The following is a 19,309-nucleotide window of genomic DNA, read 5'->3' as shown; positions in this document are numbered from 1 at the left end:
CACCAGCATACATACAGGTAGGGACATACCCAGCTGCAGTTACATGCAGGCAGGCTGTTTGACCAGCCCCTGTATGGGAAGGCTTCAACTAGGACACCTTCCAGCTCCTCAGGCACGCACCTCTTCTGGAGTATAAATCCAAAATTATACCGTCTTGTGCTGCACAGGGAACTGTACAGCGTAAGCTCATAAAATTCACCCCCTCCCTCAATGTGGAGAGGAATATGCAACAGCTTTCTGCCCCTGAGTTATGATTTCTATGCACTGGTTTAGATAAAGCAAAAACAATTTTATTAACTACAAAAGATAGATTTTAAGTGATTATTAGGGATAGCAAACAGATCAAAGCAGATTACCTTGCAACTAAACAAAAATGCAGACTAAGCTTAATATACTAAATAGATTGGATATGAATAGCAGATTCTCACCCAGGGTGATGATACAGGCAGGCTGCAAATTCTTAAGGAGTAAGTTGCACTCGCTTACAGCTTGGAATCCCCAGGTGTTCAATTCACAGGCTAAAAATCCCTTTGGCCTGGGTCCAGCCTTTGTTCCTCAGATGTTTCCAGGAGTCTTCCTGGGTAGGAAGTCAGTGAAGAACCCCAGGTGATGTCACTCCCAGCCTTATATAGCTTTTGAATAAGGCAGGAACCCTTTGTTTCAAAGCTTAGTTCCCAGACCAGTCTCTGGAAAAACACTGACATTCCAAGATGGAGTCTACAGACATGTGGTCACTTCACATGTCTTCGTAGAGTCATAGCACCCATTACTCAGAGGCTGTCTGTAGGGTCCTCAGGAAGGCTCCCCAGGTGCGAGATAAGCTTCTCCTAAGACCTATTGTTCTTTCTAATAGCTCTTCCCCCATCCGCTATCTAGAATGAAAGCATCTTGTCTAGTGGGCATTTCCCAGGTGTAATTACCTTTGAAGTACAGATACAAAAATGATACATGCATACAAATAGGATAATCATAATCAGCAAATCATAATCTTTCCAATGACATCTCACGTGATGTATCTTGCATAAAATACATTATGATTATGTCATACTCATATCATAATATCACTGTGAAGAATATGGGGTGCAGCGTCACACATATGTCAAAACATACAAAGTTAATAGCCTTAAATCAAAGTCAAGTAAGTTTTCAAGCAGCATTTTTCTTACTTTGCGTATCTGTACATTTCTATTATTATCAATGGAAATATTTTTTCATTGGCTTGTGTGTGTATGGTCAAATTGATATTTATTTATATTTAAAAATCTAATTCTTTCAAGCCTAAAAATAGGCAACTTTGCAGCCCCTTTAATCAGGTGGTTTAAAGAAACATAATGGAGCTGTGGGTTCACTGGAGAAGTTCCAACTGGAACTGTGCAATTAACTAGATTAGAAAAGTCTGAATCTTTTCTGTTTCCTCTGGAAATAAATAGTATGCCTAGAAGATGGCAAGAGAGCTTACCTTCAGAGTTGCTTTCCTGTTGCTTTCAAGTGGATCCAGCTTAGTAGCAGCCTCTCAGCTGAAAGCTGACATTATCCAGCAGTTGCCAAAAAGTGGAAGGCAGGTTTACAAGGCTGTAGTCAGGGAACAAAGTGCTGGGACATGCCTTCCCTGGCTGCAGCCTTGCAAACCTGCCTTCAGGGGAGAGGGGCTGCAGCCCAGGTGCCAGGGGTTTCAACTGGGAGAAGGGGCACTGGAGGCCTGTGGGGCTACACGGTACCTCTGTCTGTGCTCTCCAGGCTTTACCCTGCACCAATGCTGGGGGCCTGTCTCAGTGTGTCCTTCCCGGGTTGCAGGCCCCCGGTGTCAAGGCAGGCACAGCCCCAAGAGCACAGGGAGAGATGCCATGCATCTCCATGGGCCCCTAGTGTCCCTGCTCCCTGTGGAAAACCCTGGAATCCTCCCCCCTGCTGCCCTGCCCACAGCCTCTCCTCCCACTGGGACTCCTTGTTGGGTAGGGATGCGGGAACCCCAGCTCATTACCACACCATTCTGTTCGGGTGATGGGGCCCCAGGCACAGGCAGCTTTGCACAGCTGCAGCCAGGGAAGGCATGTGTCAGTGCGTCCTTTGTTCCCGCTATCCTGCCGGTTACCAGGGCCTTTCTTCCTGAAAAAGTTCTTAATAAGCATCACGCCATTGCCAGTATCCGAAACCCTTTAACATTAAAGTCAATGGGTCGGGATTGGTTCCCAGCAAAACATTGCTATTAACTGGAAGTTGTTAATATCAGAACTGCTGTTAAGCAGAATCTACTGTAATACTGAGACAAATCAAGGCCCTAGAGAGACAACCTGATCTATTGAACATCATTTTAGCAAGACAACAAGCACAAGTGGTGATAAGATTGGTGGGGGAGGAGGGTGAGCTGGGGAAGAAGTCTACAGGTGGAGAGGAAAATATTGTGGATGATTTACTGAGTTGTGGAATAAGAAGGAACCCTGGAAAAAGAAAGATAAAGAATCACTATTTCCTGAAAGTAAGGTGGCACTAGATAATTTACAGATAAAAGAGAATGCGCTGAATCAATTGGATGTACCCTGTAAAGTAAAGGTTGGGCAAACAGATAAGATTACTCTGAAGATTCCTTGCAACTCTAGGAGTCATACATCAGCTCATTGTTTCTGGAGCAAATGTTAAATATGGTGTGGAGAATGAGCAAAAGTATTTGCAGGAAAATAAGCAAAAGAGGAACTATCAAAAATTGAAGAAGCTTCCAGAACCGAGCCTGAGCAGCTGTGTGTATGTGTGGCTAGGCCTTCATCTTGTGTATATTCAGGAAACCCATCATGCCTGTCTAGTGCCTTCATAATATGTTTGTTGTGTAACAAGCAGAATAAGGGCCTATATGTATTTACCTTGCACTCCAATAGCATGTTATATTTCCCTACTTCAGTCTCATGAAAAACACTATAAAGTTAAATTCAGAAATATATAACAGAGGAACATAAGGTTTCATTATTGTATTCATGTAGCCATTAAAGTAACAAACACAGAATATTTTATTTCTGAATTCTAGGCCCTGAAAAACCATTGACTGCAAATGAGCATATAGGGAAGAAAACAATCTAAAGAATATATTTTTTTCTCCTTTAGATGGATGATGAAGACACACTATTACCTAGGAAATTGCAAGCTGCTCTGGAGCAGGCTCTAGAGAGAAAAAGTGAACTGATAAATCAGGATTCAGATAGTGATTCAGATGATGGTAAAATAATCTGGAAACAAGTTTGTCTACCTGTGTGGGTGGGTGATATTGTGTCCCTGGGATCAGGAGAAAGAAACATGGGCCTAATTTCAGAAAACTCATCATCTCACCCCACAGCTACATTTTACAACATCAATTTATGTTTCTGAATTAGAGTTGATGATTGAGGGCATGTAGTATAATTTTCAAAGCACTGTAATATATTAACCGCCTGTTTAAAATATCGTTTAAATGCCACAATGTACACACTCCCATAGATGTTTTTTAACCTTTTCTCAGAGACTTTGATGTTAAAAATCTAATATACCATTAGTCCAAGTCTATCCATTTTATATTTATTTTTATTAAACTTTGCTTTAAATATGTAAAGTCACTTTAACATCTCTGAGGTATTCACAAGTGATACAAGAATTGAATCTACAATAAATCTTTTTCAGTCAATTTTTTGTAAAGGTTTATTACCCTCAGCTCAAAATTTTACTCTCAAGATCATTCGGAAGCATGCTAACTATCCAGGAAGAAGTAAAGTTCAAACAGCAGAGACACATTTCAGATTAAGGCCTCAAATATTAATTTTTAATTCTGCATCTTCTGTGGGTCTTGTGTGGATTACCCAGTAAAGAAAACTGTATTTTTGTTGACTTTGAGATATGGAAGATCTGCTATTATATTGATTGACAAGCTTAGTTATAACAACGAGGAGTCCTTGTGGCACCTTAGAGCCTAACAAATTTATTTGGGCATAAGCTTTTGTGGGCTAAAACCCACTTCATCAGATGCATGGAGTCCACTGATGTATCTGATGAAGTGGGTTATAGCCCATGAAAGCTCATGCCCAAATAAATTTGTTAGGCTCTAAGGTGCCACAAGGACTCCTCGTTGTTTTTGCTGATACAGACTAACACGGCTACTCCTCTGAAGCTTAGTTATAGGGCAGTTTATGCTTTCCATATCCAATTAATTTTAATGGGCCAAGAGAAGGAGGGTGGCAGGGCATTTATGTGGTTTTAGGTGTTGCAGATCTTTTTTCAGATATTATTATTATAATTCTAGTTAGACTTTTGGGGGGAGAAATATTAGGTGAAAACATTAAATCCAATGCAAGTGACCAAGCAGGGACCTTGTACTGCAGCTGTTCTTCAGAGGATTTGAGTGTTATATTGCTGCTTTCTTTTGCAGAGTGTAACACCCTGAATGGATTAGTATCAGAAGTTTTCATCCGATTCTTCGTGGAAACTGTTGGCCACTATTCCCTGTTCTTAACTCAGAATGAAAAAGGAGAGCGTGTCTTCCAAAGGGATGCTTTCCGCAAATCTGTAGCTTCCAAGAGTATCCGTCGCTTCCTGGAAGTCTTTATGGAATCCCAAATGTTTGCTGGGTTTATACAGGACAGAGAACTGAGAAAATGCAGGGCAAAAGGTAAGGCTTGTGATTCCCTTTGCTACTATGCAGGCTGTATTTAGGGATTAATACACTTTCATGTTTTCACATGGTTTTAGCAATTACAGCTTTATATACTGCCAAACATCAGTGCTATTGCTAACTTTGCCAGACACGCAGTACCCTCTTCTTTTGTGTGCCCTGGATTAAAACTGAAATGATAGGTTTTAAAAGAATGAGTCTCATCCTTGTGACACTTCCCATCTCAGTACATGAAATTATTAAAGGGAAAAGTTGACTGCTCCACACCATGAAGTACTGTAAAGGATACAGCTCATTCATGATTCTAGAACAGCTCTTGGATGCCTCAAATGAGGTTCAAAGTAAAAATGTGGAAAAAACTGTTATATTGGTTAAAATAAATATCAGCAAATAAACAAGAGTGCAGGACATGATTTAAGGGACAGCATTTGGCCTGGTCCTATAATCCCTTTCATGTGAGTCAGAGAGGTGTTTTGTGTGAGTAAAGACTACAGGGCTAGACTGTAGGGGGGAGTCTTACAGTTCAAGAAATCTGACCAATGTAATCTACCTAGCAAGGGTCCTGCTCCTGCAAACCCTCACTCATATAGCACTACAGAAGTGTAAACTGGAAGGGACCACAACAGGTCATCTGACCCAATCCCCTGCACTCAAGGCAGGACTATGTAATAATTATTAGACCTTTCCTGACAATTCTAACCTGTTGTTAAAAACCTCCAGTGACGGAGATTCCACACCCTCCCTAGGCAATTGGGACTACTTTAGTGTAAGTCCTACTGGACAAACAGGTAATTAGCGGATGAATCAAACTCTCAGACCTGCTAGAGAGCCACTGTGCTCCTAGTTGTGGTGCATGTTCAGAAAGAACACTGAGCAGCAGCCTGTGCAGCAGCCAGCCCGGTCTGGGACTGAGGCTGCTGAGTGTTGCACAGCAGTGCCATCTGCTGGCAACTGCCAGAGCCCTGCTATCATCTCAGCCTTGCACCTCCCCCGGCCCGGAAGGCAGCCGGAGAAGCTTCGGAAGGATATCAAGGGGACGCACGAGCAAGCTGGGCTTCCCCTCCTGCATCAGGGCAATGTTGCACCACGTGGGGGGGTTGCCAAGCGCTCTGTGCAGCTAGAAGCCTTCCTAGCTTCATGTCAGAGAGAGGAGATTCCTTAAGGTATGGCATTTGGGGGCTGAACAGGCAACGAAGAGAGCTGGAATGGGGGCAGCAAGGACGTGGGAGCTGGCTGGGTAATTTGGGATGGATGGATTGAAAGGGGAAATTTGGGCAAGGAGGAGAGGTGGAAAATTGAATATGGGGGAAGGAAGAGAAGGAGATAATCTGCCTCTAAAGATACTTATGAATAGCATGGGGTTTGCATTTGGAATCCACTTGATCACACAAAATAGCAAGTATTAAAAATGCCCAGGGAGGGAAACCCCTAATATATGCTCCAAGGCCCTTCTCTTGCAAATATCCTTGGACCCCATTACACTGGCTCTATTTCTCCTTCCACTTCCCTGTGTCTAAAAACTACTCACCACAGCCTTAATCCTGCAATAGGCGCTGCAGGGATAGACCTCTGTGCCTGTGTAAAGCCCCCCTGCACAGATCTTATTGCAAAATCAGGCCTTTTGGGACTAGGGTGACCAGACAGCAAGTGTGAAAAATCGGGATGGGGGTGGGGGGTAATAGGATCCTATATAAGAAAAAGACCCAAAAATCGGGACTGTCCCTATAAAATCGTGACATCTGGTCACCCTATTTGGGACAAATTCTACAAAATGGACCTGCTGCTATACACTGAGCAACCTCAAACCCCATTAACTTCAAGAGCTGAAGGCCTGGAGCACCTCCTGGATTCCCCCTCTATTTTGTGCGTTTTTCAAAAGTTACGACCTAGGTCACTTTGCACCTGCTAGTCTGTCCTTGTGCTTACTTGGATTTGCAAGATCAGGCTCTACGTCAGTTCAGGATCAGTGATAAGATTAGGTTGCTGGGTGATATAACCCACTGAGTTCTGTTCTGATTGTTAAATTACAAAGTAGGTATTCTAAATCTTAAAATGGCCCTGGCAGTTTTTTAGGGGTTGAGCCTAGGCATAAAAAAGTATTAGTTTTGGAGGCAGTCTAAGAAATCTTTGTGGTTTCGAAAGCACTCAAGTAGGCTTTCTTTGAAGGAAATAAAATGTTAAATGGTATTTATAGCAGTAAATTGAATTACTGTTTCAAGCAAAGCACAAAGGGCAGGAAATTGTAATGTGAGATGGATCCAACTTCATTTGGAGTGCCTACATTTCTAGTTCTTGTTTTAATTATCTTTCCAAGATTATTTTCTAGGATATTTTGCTTAGGGTTTCCACCTTTCTAATTGCTGGTAATTGGACCCCCAAGACCCCACTGCCGCTCTGCCTCTTCCCCAAGGCCCTGCTCCTGTTCCATATCTTTCCCCCAAGGCCCCACCCGCATTTCTCACTCCTCTCCCTCCCTCCCCATTGCTGGCTGGATCATCGCTACCTGCACTCCCTTCCCTTTGCCCCTCACCCCCGGGTTCCCTCTGCTCCAGGACTGGGACAGGAGCTCCTGCAGCCCAACAAGGAGCCTGCCTGCAGGTAGGAGGCGGCCCTGGTTGAGCAGGGGCCAGTGCAAGTTAATGACCCAGCCCCTCCCCCCACCCCATAGTAAATGTAACTTTGGTGTCCAGTTAGGATTGGGGCTAAATGGAAAACATTCAGATCTGTTTTGTGAGAGTTATGTGCATAAATATCTATTTTTATCTAGGGATGCAACGAGCGTAGATTAGCCAGTTTACGGAGTGCAATTATGCTAAATGTTGATGCTTGGGCCTGGCCACAGACTCTTCGTTAGCATGTTGTACTGCCTGGTGGACAGATGGAGTCTTGGGTGTGAAGGAAGACCTGGCTTTCTGTTTCTCAGCAAGATGGATGCTGGGAGAATCATGAAAGCAGCTCGTGCTGTCTGAAACTTTGACACAATGCCTAAGGTGGCTGATAACATTACTGATGGCAAGTTGAACTTGAGAGGAAATGGGAAGGAAATTAATCTAGCTCTGCAAAGGCCACAAATTCTTAAAGGACAGGGGTTTCTCAACCTTTTTCTTTCTGAGCCACCCTCCACCCCCATGCTATAAAAACTCTATGTCCCACCTGTGCCACAACAGCTGTTTTTCTGCATTTAAAAGCCAGGGCCAGTATTAGGTAGTAGCAATCAGGGCAGGTGCTGGGGGCCTCACAGTACAGGTGGCCCTGCAAAGCTTAGTTGCTCAGGCTTCAGCACCAGCCCCGGGTGGCAGGGCTCGGGGCCCCGGGCTGTAGCCCCATACAGCGGGGCTTCATCTTTCTGCCCTGGGCCCCAGCAAGTCTAATGCTGGCCCTGCTTGATGGATCCCCTGAAACCAGCTTGTGCCCCCCCCCATGGGTCCCGGACCCCTGGTTGAGAATCTATAATACGCTCCTGAGGTGACTGTTGAAAGAAACTGTTGAAAAGTCTGTGCTTTCTTTGTGGGCAACACAAATAAAAACATTAGATTTTGATTCCCTTTTCCATAGCATCTTCCCTCACCCTCCCTTTCACTTGGAAAGAAGACCAAACAATGCTTTATTTTATCTACTTCCCACAGGTCTCTTTGAACAGAGGGTTGAACAGTATTTGGAAGAGCTTCCAGACACTGAACAAAGTGGAGTAAACAAATTCCTGCGAGGTCTTGGTAAGGGAAATCTTTTAAAGAAATTCTGAAATGTTTTTAACAAGTGATCTTAACAAAGCACAGCTCTGCCTAGATTGAAATGTGATACTCAACTAGTAGTTTAATTATATGATAGGAATTATCAAAAGGAAATCAACAAATATCTACTTATCGTTGATATTGGAGGTTTTATTAGGGTCTTTGCTAAGAAAGTCTCATTCTAATTTGGAAAAAGAAACCTTACCTAACCACTGTATTCCTCCCCCAACTCCTTCCTCCCACCCCCACCCCCCCAAAAAAAAATCTGGAAAGGGACCTTGCCTTTTATCAGGTTTGGTTGTCCAGAATTTTAATAGTTGGATACCTACATTTTTATATAGTTGGTTCTCTATATATTGGTTACAGTACACATTTGAAGCCTTTTTAGACTAACATTCAGTTTCTCTTTGTTTTTCAATGTATGTTAGTTACTGATGGATCACATTTTGTGTTTGCTGTAGGAAATAAAATGAAGTTCCTACACAAGAAGAATTAACTCCTTTCTACTGACACGTCAATCCAAAGACTATTTATGACACTGCTTGAGACACTTACAACCTTTCAGATTCTGGTGCGGGAGGAGAATAAGATAAGCTGAATACAGCTTTAAGTGACTGTAAATGCCGTTTGACAATGTGCCAGCAAAAAAAAAAAAAGTTTATAATGACTCCTCTTTATGTATTTGGACAGAATTTGTAAATAATGTGCTGTAAGCTTTCTTTTTTAATGAGCAAGAAAAACTGTGGTAAATATTTGTATATTCCTGAGAATAACAGGTGCTTCTTTCTCTAGTATGAATTGAGTTATGCTTGGTGCAAAATGAATAGCTAATTATGTGCAGCTGACTGTCTCAGCAGAACCACTGACTTCGAAGGATGTTTGTGAGAACAACACTGATGCCTGAATATTGTAATAGTGAATGAACTCCAGGGTATAGAGGAAGAGGTTGTATGCAAGGGGACTGGTTTTATGTGACAGAGTTTATAATTTTCTCTTGTTTTCCTACTAATCCATTCAAAAAGACAGAAATAACAGGTAACTTTGTAATAAGCTACTTGGTTCACAACAGAATTTCCACTTGGTTTGAACTATGGTCAGTAAATTGTTTTTTAATGCATTCTGCACTATGACTGCTAAATATGAGGAAATCTCAGTTCTTTGACATGCAAGCTGCAATAATTAGGTACAGTACATCCTTTCCTAATATATGTATGTATGGTTTTTAATAAACTGTGTAAATATACCTGTTTGTTTATGTTCATTGGATTCCCTCCACCATTTCTGCTACTGTTTGAATAGATATAGAAAGAGTAAATTTGCTGTGATTTTTGTTGAATATCTTATAATTAAAATATAAAATGAATAATATACACCTATCTCTTAGTAGGATTGCTATTTCATGAAATTTATTCTAACCTATTTTCTTACTTGACACTAGATCACTTGGGATGTTACCCGACAGTCTATCTCACCATTTTATCGATTTTAATCTGGCAACAAAATCATCTTTCAAAATGTGTTTGTTCAGGTTTATTCTTTTGGTGGGACAATAACATCCTAGTTTTGTCATTATTAACATAATGGGTTAAATGTATCCCAACGAGTAAACTTTCATGTTGATTTTTGTAATGTGTTTAAATGTCTTGAGAAGGAAACAGATTGAGCAATGCAGATATGGAGGTGGAAAGGAATAATGATAGGTGGAAGAGGGGGATGCCAAATCCCAGTCTTTGCCTTGAATATCAGTGCAGCTCAGGCCAGCACTGACTAGATGTATGTTAGTCATATCCTTTTCTTTGCATTACCTAAGAATTAATATCCTAAGCACTGCAGAGGGTTTAAGTGGGACAGATGTACTGGCCTTATCCTGGCCCTTTGCACAAGGGGTGAAGTCACCCCAAATTTGCCTAATTTAAAATTATTTAAATTAGTTGATCCTTGACCAATTTTAGTAACATACCCATTGTCTGCTACATTGCTGTTCATTTATTATTTCACTTAAATCCTTAGTTTCAAAGAGGGTAAATCAGAAAAAGTTTGCAAGCTTATCAACTAATACAAATTAAGAGTTACTTCCTCCCCCTTAAACGCATTCTCAGTATATATACTTTTAAGTTTTTAAAACTTGATTTCTGTGCTTATCAAGACGATTTGAGGCTTGCGCAACTCCTAACCTGTCAGTGGTTCAGGTTTGCTACCAGCCTCATAGAATAAAATGGAGGGTTTATTCACTGAGAAGGTGAAGTAATTTCCTTTCCAGCAATTATGTCCCTCACATTCAATTCTAACATAATATTTTTTTGTAGTGTACATAAAATGAAATGTGTACGAAACTGAAAATACAAAGTGCCTTTGATACACTGGAGATGTATCAATGTAATTTATTTCCTTTTTCACTAACAGTTTCATATTGTGCTGTATTTGGTTGCAAGGGCATCTCATTACACTGCCATATAAGATTTATCCATGACCTCTGGCCTTTGTTCCCTGAATTAGAGGTGACACTTTTGACCTTTTGAGGTTGACTCTTGCACTTTTATAAATAACCCCTGCTAATGAATCTATGGAACAACATGAAGTATCTTCTAAGAAAATCATGGATACAGCACCCTGGGCTGGAGGAAATGGCTACCATAGGAACAGTTGTTACAAACACAAGAGAAAAATGGCCATAAAATACTCCAAAGGCCAGGAGAGTGCCCTATCATAATAAAGCACTTATCCTCTCACATTGAAGCTGTCTTTCTCCCTTCATCTGTGCTTCAGCTATCTAGGTGGAAAGCTTACCAATTTTACTTTAATTTGCCATCTGTGTAGGTATTATTTAAAGCATACCATATGTTGATACACCTCCCCAAATGCATATGTTGTTTCAGGTTTGGTGCCCTGTATGTAAGAACAATATTGGACTGTTAAGATGATGACAGCATGTGTATATTCCACAGTATTGCACATCCTTCCTTGATTCTAAAATGTAGCGTGGTGTAAATAATACAATTCTAATGTTTTTTGAAAACCTGCCTTTCAAATCATCACATGAACAAAAAATATTGAGTTAATCATTCCCATCTGTCTGTTAGTCATTACAAAGTCCTGGACAAGGGAAAATTACTTAAACAGCATTTAATAGTGAAAGCAAAAATCTTCAACAAGAAAAATCAGATCAGATGGTGGACTTATGTTCCAAGCCATAAGAAATTTGTATAATCCAGAAAGTTTAAATAAAAAAATGCATAAAATCTTAACCTCTTGTTGAGTTACGATAAAGATATGCAGGGATATCCAGTCTTGCCTGTTGTACTTGTCTGCATCATATAATCTTGTCTGAGTAAATTTCATTGGTTTCTTCATTGCCATGAACATGGGACAATGGAATGTGGGTGGCTGTGTTGATCTTGTGTTTGAACTGGTAAGTTCTCATAAAATGTGATAAAAGGGGACTGATATGTGCTATGGAGCAGAGGGTGGCATCCACAAGGAGTTTTGGGGTTGCAATGCAGTTTCATGGCAACTCAAGTTAGGCACCAAGAAAATCACAGGAACAACATTGTGGTCCACAAAGCCAAATTAGGCACGTGGGCTCCCTATACAACGAATGGGGAGAGATAGGGGCCTAAGAAGGTGATCCACAAAAGCCAGCTCATTAGGCTCCCTGCCTCAGCTAGCTAATAGGAGATGCTGGCCAGGGGTGTGTGCTAAGCCCCTCTTGGCGATAAGTCCAGGCTGTAAGGAGGCGTCTCGCTCCGATAGTGTTCCATGAACCGAAACCAGCTGCCTGGAGGCAGGTGCCTCAGCCACTTTTTGAGGGAATAAGTCAGGTGCCTACTTCATTCAACACAGAAGAGGAGGTCTTCACCTTATTACTTTTAGCCCACTGGTTAGAGCACCTGAGATGTGGGAGATCCAGGTTCAACTTCCCATCACAAAGTGATAATTTGAACAGGGGTCTCCCACAATGCCTAGGAGGGTGCTCTAACTACCGAGCTATGGGATAGTCTGGTGTGGGGTTCCCTCAGTCTCTCCTGTTAAAGCTGTTGCACTCAGGGTTAAAAAAAAAAGTTATTGGAACAGGAGCACTGGACTCAGGATCTCCCAGGTGGGTGCCCTAGCCCCTGGATGACAGACACATTTCCAGTCTCTCTTTCCCTGGCCCAGTGACTCTGTGGACAAATACTTAAACAGTCATTAGGCCAGAGAGAGAATCACACTGTAGTCCAGTGGTTTAGGCACCGAGCTGGGACGTGGGAGAGCCCAGATCTAATTCCCCTGGTCCAACCACTCTCATTTACCCAGAGTGCAACAACTTCAACAGGAGGGACCGAGGAAGCTCCATGTCAGAATACCCCCTAGTTCAATGGTTAGAGCACTCCCCTAAGAACATAAGAACTGCCATACTGGGTCAGACCAAAGGTCCATCCAGCCCAGTATCCTGTCTACCGACTGGCCAATGCCAGGTGCCCCAGAGGGAGTGAACCTAACAGGTAATGATCAAGTGATCTCTCTTCTGCCATCCATCTCCACCCTCTGATAAACAGAGGCTAGGGACACCATCCCTTACCCATCCTGGCTAATAGCCATTAATGGACTTAACCTCCATGAATTTATCCAGTTCTCTTTTAAACCCTGTTATAGTCCTAGCCTTCACAACCTCCTCAGGCAAGGAGTTCCACAGGTTGACTGTGCACTGTATGAAGAACTTGCTTTTATTTGTTTTAAACCTGCTGCCCATTCGTTTCATTTGGTGGCCCCTAGTTCTTAAATTATGGGAACAAGTAAATAACTTTTCCTTATTCACTTTCTCCACACCACTCATGATTTTATATACCTCTATCATATCCCCCTTAGTCTTCTCTTTTCCAAGCTGAAAAGTCTCCTCATATGGGACCCATTCCAAACCCCTAATCATTTTAGTTGCCCTTCTCTGAACCTTTTCTAATGCCAGTGTATCTTTTTTTGAGAAAAGGAAACCACATCTGTACGTGGTATTCAAGATGTGGGCATACCATGGATTTATATAAAGGGCAATAAGATATTCTCCATCTTATTCTCTATCCTTTTTTTAATGATTCCTAACATCCTGTTTGCTTTTTTGACTGCTGCTGCACACTGCATGGCTGTCATCAGAGAACTATCCATGATGACTCCAAGATCTCTTTCCTGATTCGTTGTAGCTAAATTAGCTCTCGTTGTATTGTATGTATAGTTGGGGTTATTTTTTCCAATGTGCATTACTTTATTTTCATCTGCCATTTTGTTACCCAATTACTTAGTTTTGTGAGAACTTTTTTAAGTTCTTCACAGTTTGCTTTGGTCTTAACTATCTTGAGCAGTTTAGTATCCTCTGCAAACTTTGCCACCTCACTGTTTACCCCCTTTCTCCAGATCATTTATGAATAGGATTGGTCCTAGGACTGACCCTTGGGGAACACCACTAATTACCCCTCTGCATTCTGAAAATTTAACATTTATTCCTACCCTTTGTTCCCTGTCTTTTAACCAGTTCTCAGTCCATGAAATGGATACTTTAAACAGCTAACAATGCAGTGTATTCTCTCCATCTCCACTCTTGTGTGGGTCGAGTAAATATTCCTGTAGTCATTTTTTCCCCCACAGTTCAGAGTCTGTCCAAGACTTACAACTTCTCCCTTCTGTCTACTCCATTAAAAGTCTTTTCATGAATGTAAGGTTTGCTTAAAGATGATAAAGTCATTGCAGAGAAATTAAATAAATTCTTTGCTTCAGTCTTCACGGCTAAGGATGTTAGGGAGATTCCCAAACCTGAGCCGTCCTTTGTAGGTGACAAATCTGAGGAATTGTCACAGATTGAAGTGTCACTAGAGGAGGTTTTAGAATTAATTGATAAACTTAACAGTAACAAGTCACCGGGACCAGATGGCATTCACCCAAGAGTTCTGAAAGAATTCAAATGTGAAATTGTGGAACTATTAACTATGGTTTGTAACCTGTCCTTTAAATCAGCTTCTGTACCCAATGACTGGAAGATAGCTAATGTAACGCCAATATTTAAAAAGGGCTCTAGAGGTGATCCCGGCAATACAGACCGGTAAATCTAATGTCAGTGTTCTACCAATAGAATAAAAACCAGCAGGATCTTATTAAGAGGGATAAGGCAAAGATGCCACATTTATTGTAAATATAATGATAAAGCAAAAGATAAAAGTAAACAATGTTGTTTTGACTACTTATTCCTATCACTACTTATTCCTTACACACACACACACACACACACACACATACATACATATATATATATATTTTCATTCACACATCATTCATTCAAGTTCTGTATAGGTGTTAAAGTTACCAGCCTAGAAGTTGCTCATGCCAAGTTACTGCCCAGGTAACTGGAGCAGAGTCTGTGTCAGGTGCACCTGATGCTCCTGGAGGCTGGCAGCAGAACCAGAGACTCAAAATCCTCAGTCTTGAGAGTCCATTCTTATAGGAATTAATTCCTATGTTAGTCTATGCGAGCTGTTTCATCCTGCTGTTGCTGACTCAATCAGGGAATGGCACATTCCTGGTGGCTCCACACTGTCCAAAGTTTGTGTTTCTCATCCTTCCATACAAATTAGATGGGGCTACTATAAGGTGAGTGCATAACTGGCTGGATAACCGTACTCAGAGAGTTGTTATTAATGGTTCCCAATCCTGCTGGAAAGGCATAACAAGTGGGGTTCCGCAGGGGTCTGTTTTGGGACCAGCTCTGTTCAATATCTTCATTAATGACTTAGATATTGGCATAGAAAGTACGCTTATTAAGTTTGCGGATGATACCAAACTGGGAGGGATTGCAACTGCTTTGGAGGACAGGGTCATAATTCAAAATGATCTGGACAAATTGGAGAAATGGTCTGAGTTAAACAGGATGAAGTTTAACAAAGATAAATGCAAAGTGCTCCACTTAGGAAGAAAAAATCAGTTTCACACATACAGAATAGGAAGAGACTGTCTAGGAAGGAGTATGGCAGAAAGGGATCTAGGGGTTATAGTGGACCACAAGCTAAATATGAGTCAACAGTGTGATGCTGTTGCAAAAAAAGCAAACATGATTCTGGGATGTATTAACAGGTGTGTTGTGAGCAAGACACGAGAAGTCATTCTTCCGCTCTACTCTGCTCTGGTTAGGCCTCAGCTGGAGTATTGTGTCCAGTTCTGGGCACCGCATTTCAAGAAAGATGTGGAGAAATTGGAAAGGGTCCAGAGAAGAGCAACAAGAATGATTAAAGGTCTTGAGAACATGACCTATGAAGGAAGGCTGAAAGAATTGGGTTTGTTTAGTTTGGAAAAGAGAAGACTGAGAGGGGACATGATAGCAGTTTTCAGGTATCTAAAAGGGTGTCATAAGGAGGAGGGAGAAAACTTGTTCACCTTAGCCTCTAAGGACAGAACGAGAAGCAATGGGCTTAAACTGCAGCAAGGGAGGTCTAGGTTGGACATTAGGAAAAAGTTCCTAACTGTCAGGGTGGTTAAACACTAGAATAAATTGCCTAGGGAGGTTGTGGAATCTCCATCTCTGGAGATATTTAAGAGTAGGTTACATAAATGTCTATCAGGATTGGTCTAGACAGTATTTGGTCCTGCCATGCGGACAGGGGACTGGACTCGATGACCTCTCGAGGTCCCTTCCAGTCCTAGAATCTATGAATCTATGGGGTGGATCCCAGTTTACCCTCCAGGGGTTGTCTGGTCATCCACTTGACACATTCTTCGGACGATGGATACTCCCTTTCTAGGCTGGCACCTCCCTAACCATTCATGTACATCAAGCATTCATCAACATACATTACATATCTTAACCATATTTTAATTTACTGTCTCCACCACTTTCGGGGTGTGTGCTAATTCATTTGAGACTCCTGGCCCTTTAATCACAGAGGGTGGGGGTCTGTTCCTAGGAGCCTAATTGCTGTTACAATGAAGTGAAAGTCACTTAAGGGCTTATAGCCTTTGTTTACATTGTATCAATTACTTCAAGAACAAAGTCAATTAACTTGTTTGTAAGTTTTACATAGTAATAAAGTATCTTTCACAGGATAGATATAATCAATGGTTTCTACAGACAGTAGCTTACAAGTTTTAACAGAAGACCCAAGAGATTTTTGTACTTGGTGAAACTGTTGGATTTTAAAGTGTGGGGGACAAATTATGGGGGGGGGGGTCACTGTCACTTGGGGGAATCACTGTTAGTACCTTCTTTAATATCCCTATATCAGTACCGGACAAATTAGTTGAAACAATAGTTAAGGATAAAATTGTCAGACACATAGAAGAACATAAATTGTTGGGCAAAAGTCAACATGGTTTCTGTAAAGGGAAATCATGTCTTACTAATCTATTAGCGTTCTTTGAAGGGGTCAACAAACATGTGGACAAGGGGGATCCAGTGGACATAGTGTACTTAGATTTCCAAAAAGCCTTTGACAAGGTCCCTCACCAAAGGCTCTTACGTAAATTAAGTTGTCAGGGATAAGGGGGAAGATTTTTTCATGGACTGAGAACTGGTTAAACGACAGGGAACAAAGGGTAGGAATAAATGTTAAATTTTCAGAATGGAGAGGGGTAACTAGTGGTGTTCCCCTGATTGGGGGGAGACCCCTCTTCAAATGTTTTCTCCCCCTCAGCCAGAGGGGGGAATTGAATCTGTGTCTCCCATACCCCAAGCAACCGGGCTACCAACAGGGCTAAAAGTTATAAAGTGGGCACCACCTCCTCTGGGTGGATTTTGAATGGAACTCAATCTGGTAGGCAACCTCTGAGCATGCCTACCGGATCGGGCCTCACATGACACTTAGGTGGTTGAATGTCTGTCTTCCCCTGGTTCATAAATTGCTCTAGGTCTAGGACTTAGATGGGAGATAGGCCTTCAGATGCCCTGAGGGGACAAAAGTGTCCAGAGACAGGAACATAGGAGCCTATAAAAAGAAGAACAGGAGTACTTGTGGCACCTTAGAGACTAACAAATTTATTAGAGCATAAGCTTTCGTGGACTACAGCCCACTTCTTCGGATGCATATAGAATGGAACATATATTGAGGAGATATATATACACACATACAGAGAGCATAAACAGGTGGGAGTTGTCTTACCAACTCTGAGAGGCCAATTAATTAAGAGAAAAAAAACTTCTGAACTGATAATCAAGCTAGCCGAGTACAGACAGTGTGATAAGAAGTGTGAGCATACTTACAAGGAGAGATAGATTCAATGTTTGTAATGGCTCAGCCAGTCCCAGTCCTTATTCAAACCGGAGTTGATTGTGTCTAGTTTGCATATCAATTCCAGCTCAGCAGTCTCTTGTTGGAGTCTGTTTTGGAAGTTTTTCTGTTGTAATATAGCCACCCGCAGGTCTGTCACTGAATGACCAGACAGGTTAAAGTGTTCTCCCACTGGTTTTTGAGTATTTTGAGTATTTTGATTGCATAGGAGCCTATGGAACTTTTACTCTGAAAAACTTTGGTGCTGAGTTTAGGCACTTACAGGGCTTGGCAGGAATTTTGTGAATCACACTGGAGCTAAAACTAGGATTTAGGGGTCTATGTCTGGGGTTTAGCACCTAAGTACCTTCATGGATCCCACGCAGAGAAATTAGACAAAAGAAGAGATATGCTTGTGGTCATGATGTACAGGCAATTACTGCACTCCACTTGGGAATTTTAGTCCAAGGTCACTTCATAACTGTTTCCTGTTGTATCAGTGAAAACTTAGCCTGCAAGTAACAGTAGAACCAATTAGTGTTTTTATAGAATGTATGCTGCACTTTGATAGACATTTCAGGACAGATTCTCAGGTGCTTGGCTGTATACAATACTATACAATGTACAGTGACCCTAAAACTGATATAACCAGTCCGGGACTGATTACAAAGGGGATCCTCTAGTGGAACAACAGAGTGGGTGCTTTTACGCACCTCCTTTGCCTATTGCTGGTATAGGAGGAAAAAGGGAGTTTAATCAGGCTGCCCCATAGCCACAGATCCTGTGGTTTTGGACCCTTCAGCTATCTTCAGACTGCTTCAACTTGATGCAGGGGACTGACCCCTTCACAAAACCTACAACAGTTTTGCAAACAAAATACTCATTGGAGCTATGGCAGTTTGCACCAAATAAGAATTAGCCCTCTGAACTGCACTCTCTTCAGATTGCTGCATCTTGCTCTTCTGCCTCTGGGAAACAGAGGGAGTTCTCATCAGTTGGCTACCAATGGTGTCCATTCGCACATTTACTGTTTTTCAAGGAACATCAATATTCTTAAAGCTAACTTTCTAAAATCTTTTTCCAAAAACATTCTTTTTTCTTAAAATGGCACCACATAATTTACACAATTTATTTAGAGAAACAATTTGTGGTGGTTTTTTAGATGTTCTTCAAAAAATCACATGCTAAACATTTCAATAACTATTGCTAAGAATATTGACAATTCTGAAGTTAACATTCATTGCCTTTTAGAGAGGCTGCAAAATCTGACCTTAAACAAATTTAGCTCTAATCTTAACTACAAAGTTACTCTATTTCCATAAAAAGAAGAACAGGAGTACTTGTGGCACCTTAGAGACTAACAAATTTATTAGAGCATAAGCTTTCGTGGACTACAGCCCACTTCTTCGGATGCATAATAAACTCAACTTAATAACTCAGTTTAGATCAGTCTCTAATCATAGCTGTTTTTCTCAAAGGTTTAAGGAATAACTATTAACATCTGGATGGAAGTTGTATGATACAATACACTGGATTTTTTGGTGTGTAGGCTACAAGTGGCATCTGTCTGTTTTCAGAGCTGTCATCAAAATCTTTCAGAAAATTCCTTAAATGATACAAAAATGTGCAAGTATTCCTTAGATAACCTTATAAATACATACATATCACAAGGAAGACATCTACTGTCAACCCGTCTTTAATGCAAGATTCCTACCTGACCAAGCACTTTTGTTGCT

At 41.4% G+C, this 19,309-nt stretch overlaps 1 protein-coding gene across 10 annotated transcripts in view; it reads left to right on the top strand.

Moving 5' to 3' along the window:
* The window catches only part of DENND2B (DENN domain containing 2B), a 287,171-nt gene extending 275,568 nt beyond the window's left edge, over positions 1 to 11,603 (top strand). For all 10 annotated transcript variants that reach the window (XM_054025169.1, XM_054025165.1, XM_054025170.1 and 7 more), the window contains 4 exons: positions 3,094 to 3,205; positions 4,385 to 4,624; positions 8,254 to 8,340; positions 8,820 to 11,603. In XM_054025169.1, the coding sequence (XP_053881144.1) occupies positions 3,094 to 3,205; positions 4,385 to 4,624; positions 8,254 to 8,340; positions 8,820 to 8,854 (474 nt within the window). In that variant the 3' untranslated portion in view covers positions 8,855 to 11,603. The remainder of the gene's footprint in view (positions 1 to 3,093; positions 3,206 to 4,384; positions 4,625 to 8,253; positions 8,341 to 8,819) is intronic.
* The last annotated feature ends 7,706 nt before the right edge of the window (positions 11,604 to 19,309 follow it).

Source organism: Malaclemys terrapin, chromosome 4 (genome assembly GCF_027887155.1).
Source record: "Malaclemys terrapin pileata isolate rMalTer1 chromosome 4, rMalTer1.hap1, whole genome shotgun sequence".
NCBI classification, from domain to species: Eukaryota; Metazoa; Chordata; order Testudines; family Emydidae; genus Malaclemys; species Malaclemys terrapin.
Note: the sequence above shows the minus strand (reverse complement) of the source record. Positions and strands in the feature narration are given on the sequence as shown.